Below are 5,245 nucleotides of genomic sequence, written 5' to 3'. Positions count from 1 at the left end.
CTGTCTGTACCTGTCTAGCTCTCTGGTTCACTCTGTCTGTCTGTCTGTCTGTCCCTGTCTGTACCTGTCTAGCTCTCTGGTTCACTCTGTCTGTACCTGTCTAGCTCTCTGGTTCACTCTGTCTGTACCTGTCTAGCTCTCTGGTTCACTCTGTCTGTACCTGTCTAGCTCTCTGGTTCACTCTGTCTCTCACTTTATTTACTCCAGCCAGTTTCTGTCATTGGTTCGTTGATTAAAGCTCTGACGAATCAGTGCTTTCCAGGCGAGGATTGGGTTTAGAAGTGACCAATCAGAGAATCGCAGCCGGACTGAAATCTTCCTGTGAATTGCATCAGATTTCGGTTCAATGATGCAACAGCCCAGACTAGGGAACACACAGGAAATAGAGAGGAAACAGGGCATAGAGAGAAACAGGGGAATATAGAGAGAGAAAAACAGTGATATAGAGACATAGGAGGTAAAGAGACAGGGGGATAGAGAGAAAATGGGGAAATAGAAAAACAGGGGGACAGAGAGAGGGCAGGGGGATAGAGAGAGGGGGCAGGGGGACAGAGAGAGAGAGAGAGAGGGCAGGGGGACAGAGAGAGAGAGAGGGGGCAGGGGGACAGAGAGAGAGAGAGAGAGGGCAGGGGGACAGACAGAGAGAGAGAGAGAGGGCAGGGAGACAGACAGAGAGAGAGAGAGGGCAGGGAGACAGACAGAGAGAGAGAGAGAGAGGGCAGGGAGACAGACAGAGAGAGAGAGAGAGAGGGCAGGGAGACAGACAGAGAGAGAGAGAGAGAGGGCAGGGAGACAGACAGAGAGAGAGAGAGAGAGAGGGCAGGGAGACAGACAGAGAAAGAGAGAGAGAGAGGGCAGGGAGACAGACAGAGAAAGAGAGAGAGAGAGGGCAGGGAGACAGACAGAGAAAGAGAGAGAGAGAGAGGGCAGGGAGACAGACAGAGAAAGAGAGAGAGAGAGAGGGCAGGGAGACAGAAAGAGAGAGAGAGAGAGGGCAGGGAGACAGACAGAGAGAGAGAGAGAGAGAGGGCAGGGAGACAGACAGAGAGAGAGAGAGAGAGAGGGCAGGGAGACAGACAGAGAGAGAGAGAGAGAGAGGGCAGGGAGACAGACAGAGAAAGAGAGAGAGAGAGGGCAGGGAGACAGACAGAGAGAGAGAGAGAGAGAGGGCAGGGAGACAGACAGAGAGAGAGAGAGAGAGAGGGCAGGGGGACAGACAGAGAGAGAGAGAGAGAGAGGGCAGGGAGACAGAGAGAGAGAGAGAGAGAGGGCAGGGAGACAGACAGAGAGAGAGAGAGAGGGCAGGGGGACAGAGAGAAACAAAGAACAACACAGCACGGGAAACAGGCCCTTCGGTCCAATGAGCCTGCGCCGCCATATTAACATTATGAGTGCCCTCCTCTACCTATGACCTTTGTCTATGCCTACTGGGGAAGATTGAGGGGAGAATAATTTAGGGACAATTTGTTACACCAATCAGCCTAAGAGCACATCTTTGGGGTGTGAGAGGAAACCGGAGCACCCAGAGGAAACCCATGCAACCACAGGGAGAATGTGCAAACTTCCACAGACACAGGCCCAGAGAGAAGTCCGGCGGGGGGGGGGGGGACAGAGAGAAGACCGGGGCCGGGGGGGGGGGGGGGGGACAGAGAGAAGACCGGGGGGGGGGGGGGGGGGAAGGTGACAGAGACAGAGCGAAATACCAGGGGATAGAGAGAGAAATGGGGGGTGGCGGAATAGGGATAGAAACAGGGAAGAGAGAAAGAATCAGGGAATAGAGAGAGAAAAACAAGGGAATAGAGAAACGGGAGAATAGGGATAGAAATAGGGCACAAGAAATGAGACAGGGTGAGAAACAGGAAATAGGGAGAAAAACAGGGAATAGGGAGAGAAAGAGGGGCACAGAGACCAGGGCAAGGAGAGGGCATGAGGCACTGGGGACGGGAGGGGATCCTGGCATTGGGTATCAAAGATTGGCAAACCGTGAGAACATCCCCCAGAGGCAGAGCACCAGCAGATTTCGGTACAATTATTTCCAGGACAGATTAGATGCTGAATAATGCTCCATCTCCACTGTCCCAATCAGACATTCCCAGGATGGGTAAAGCATAGGATCAGAGTCAGAGTAAAGCTCCCCTTACCTTGCAGATCCACTAAATGCTCACACTTGGCCTGCACTTTTCACTCAGTTCAACATATCTGGCCATTCAAATGCAGGTTCCTACATGCTGTCACTGGCAATGCAGTGATATCTGTCTGGAGTTGCTGCTGTTTGGCATACAGGCGGATTCAATGAAGGACGCAGGCACTATAGATGTTGCAGCAGGAATGATTTCATTGTTTGAACAAAAAAATAAATTCAAACTTTGCCAAGAAATCAAAACCATAGATGAATTGATAAGTGTATTTACATGTGAAGACATTTATAAATATACATTATATACAAAATAATTTTATAAAAGTACAAAGTTCAGTGCTTCACAGTTAAATTAATTATGAAATACCCAACCTTAAAAAAAATAACATTATTGATTGTCATGGTCTTTGATTTAAGGGATCAGCAATGGGCTGTCTGTACACGAGGCTCTGGTTCCTGGGAGAATGTTGATGCAATCCCAAAGTGGAGTTGAGGGGAGTGAATTATGGATCTGTCAGTGAGTACTCCTGTCTGTCATTCATCTCAACTCCAAATCTCAGCCTCTGTCAATCACTGTGAGTGAGTCAGTGTCTCGATGTTAAAGTGGACCCTGTTAAATACATTCCACTCTGCAAAAAAATAATAAATAGAGACTATGCTGTGGGCCTGCGATCGATCACAGTTTGTCTGTGTTCGCACTGCAGCAGCACCGCCAGTAACAAAGATCTCTCTTAGTCAGAAACACGAAATCAGCACTCTCAGCATCTTCTCCTGCAGAGGCTCGGTACGCTGAGAGAGCTTCACACTCAGTCTGTGACACTTTGTCAAACGGACCAGCCTGGTCCCAGTGTCTGTCAACTCCGATTCTCCAGTAACAGCAGCAGCTCGCTGGTCTGACAGATTTCCACAATGCTACTCCCAAATCGAGAATCAGGGTGGGCCTCTGCACAAAGTCACGGTCTCCACTTTCCAAACGTTTCTCCTAGTAGCAAGTTGCGAATAAATAAAAAGCAGTCCCACTTTGCGTAAACAGACAGACCTGGAGAGTCCAGACAGACTGTAGTATCTCTGGCATTGCAGTCTTAAACCTGGGCACAGAGAGAGAGAGAGAGAGAATCAGTCAAAATGTCTTTCACAGACTTAGACCAACACCTTCCCATCCTTGATCCTGGATTGAAAGGTGTGGTGATGGAGGCTCTCATCTAAAGCCTCAAGCTCCAGAAATTCTCTCACCACCTAGTCAGGATTTACTGCTGGCCTGGCCCCCAGATCCATTAGACTGAAGGCCCAAAACCTTAAAACAATGGAACCTTCTGGTGTTTGCTGCTAAAACGAGCTGCAGCCTGAAACTTTCACGTGAAGATGCGTCTGACTCAGAGCCCAAAGGTGGAAGAGAACTGTTCTAATGCACAGCCTGACTCTCTCAGACCACCCTGACCGTCCACACACTCAGTGTATCTCTCAATGCTGTCCCCAGTATTCCTCTCTCCTTTCTGTCCATGTACACTACCTCTGCGCAGCCCAGTGTACCTCCCTCCCTCGGTGCACCTCACTGTCCCCCACCCTACCCAGCCACCAAAACTCTCTATTCAAATACCCAACTCCTCCATATCTCCCCACTACCCAGTGTCCACAATGCACAGCTCTCCCCCACCCTGGCGATTCCTTTTCCCACCCTGTGGCCTTTCTCCCAAAGCCGCTTTACCTCAGTGATGACATCTTGCAGCATGCCCTCGGCAGTCCGGTATATGGGCTGGTACATCAGCTCTTGGGCACTTGATATCGTGGATATTCTGCACTCCAGTTTTTCACTACTAAACAAAGAGGAAATCAGGTGAGGGGAGAGTCTGAGACAATGCTGAGCAGATGCACATGGTAACGCTCAACACATTAGCTGCAAAAGTTAATTGTAAATAACAGTTCCATAAAAGTAGTCAGTGAGTGACCCTGACACTGGGCAGTGGAGTTAGCCAGTAGTTCGCTGAGATGGTGTGCCTCAGGGATCAGTGCTGGGTCCACTGTTGTTTGTCATATATATAAACGATTTGGATAGTAAGTTTGCAGATGACACCAAAATTGGTGGTGTAGTGGACAGTGAAGAAGGTTATCTAAGACTACAAAGGGATCTTAATCAACTGGGCCAGGAGGCTGAGGTATGGCAGATGGAGTTTAATTTAGATAAATATGAGGTATTGCATTTTGGTAAGACAAATCAGGGCAGGACTTACACAGTTAGTGGCAGGGCTCTGGGGAGTGTTATCGAACAGAGAGATCTAGGGTTGCAGATACATCGTTCCTTGAAAGTGCCATCACTGGTAGACAGGATGGTGAAGGCGGCTTTTTGCACCCTTGCCTTCGTTGGTCAGAGCATTGAGTACAGGAGTTGGGACATTATGTTACAAATGTACAAGACATTGGTATGGCCACATTTGGAGTACTGCGTACAATCCTGGTCCCTGTACCATAGGAAGAATGTTATTAAACTGGAAAAGGTGCAAAAAAGATTTACAAGGATGTTACCAGGACTGGAAGATTTGAGTTATAAGGAATGGCTGGGTAGGCTGGGACTTCTTTCCCTGGAGCTCAGGAGGATGAGGGGTGACCATATTGACGTTTATAAAATCATGAGGGGTATAGATAAGGTGAATAGCCAAGCTATTTTCCCCAGGGTAGGGGAGTCCAAAACTAGAGGCATAAGCTTAAGGTGAAAGGAGAAAGATTTAAAAGGGAACTGAGGGGCAACTTTTTCACACAGAGTGTGGTGCGTATATGGAATGAGCTGCCAGAGAAGGTGTTAGAGTCGGGTACAATTACAACATTTAAAATACATTTGAATACATGGATAGGAAAGAATTAGAGGGAAATGAGCCAAATTCAGGCAAATGGAATTAGTTCAATTTAGGAAACCTGGTTGGCGTGGACGAGTTGGCCAAAAGGCCTGTTTCCATGTTGTATATCTCTGACTATGACTTGCATGGGGCAACATGATAGCACAGTGGTTGGCACTGCTGCCTCACAGCACCAGGGACCCAAGTTCAATTCCGGCCTTGGGTGACTGTCTGTGTGGAGTTTGCACATTCTCCTTACGTCTGCATGGCTTTCCCTTGG

At 48.6% G+C, this 5,245-nt stretch overlaps 1 protein-coding gene across 1 annotated transcript in view; it reads right to left on the bottom strand.

The window, feature by feature from the left end:
- Nucleotides 1-2,390: 2,390 nt before the first annotated feature.
- dll4 (delta-like 4 (Drosophila)) overlaps nucleotides 2,391-5,245 on the bottom strand; it is a 26,680-nt gene continuing 23,825 nt past the window's right edge. The window contains exons 10-11 of the mRNA XM_080202969.1: nucleotides 3,843-3,951; nucleotides 2,391-3,225 (exon numbers count right to left, since the gene is read on the bottom strand). Of these exons, the coding sequence (XP_080059095.1) occupies nucleotides 3,220-3,225; nucleotides 3,843-3,951 (115 nt within the window). The 3' untranslated portion in view covers nucleotides 2,391-3,219. The remainder of the gene's footprint in view (nucleotides 3,226-3,842; nucleotides 3,952-5,245) is intronic.

Source organism: Carcharhinus amblyrhynchos, chromosome 14 (assembly GCF_965287045.1).
Source record: "Carcharhinus amblyrhynchos chromosome 14, sCarAmb.v2.hapA, whole genome shotgun sequence".
NCBI classification, from domain to species: Eukaryota; Metazoa; Chordata; class Chondrichthyes; order Carcharhiniformes; family Carcharhinidae; genus Carcharhinus; species Carcharhinus amblyrhynchos.
The sequence above is the reverse complement of the archived record's forward strand: the minus strand, read 5'-3'. Positions and strand labels throughout refer to the sequence as shown.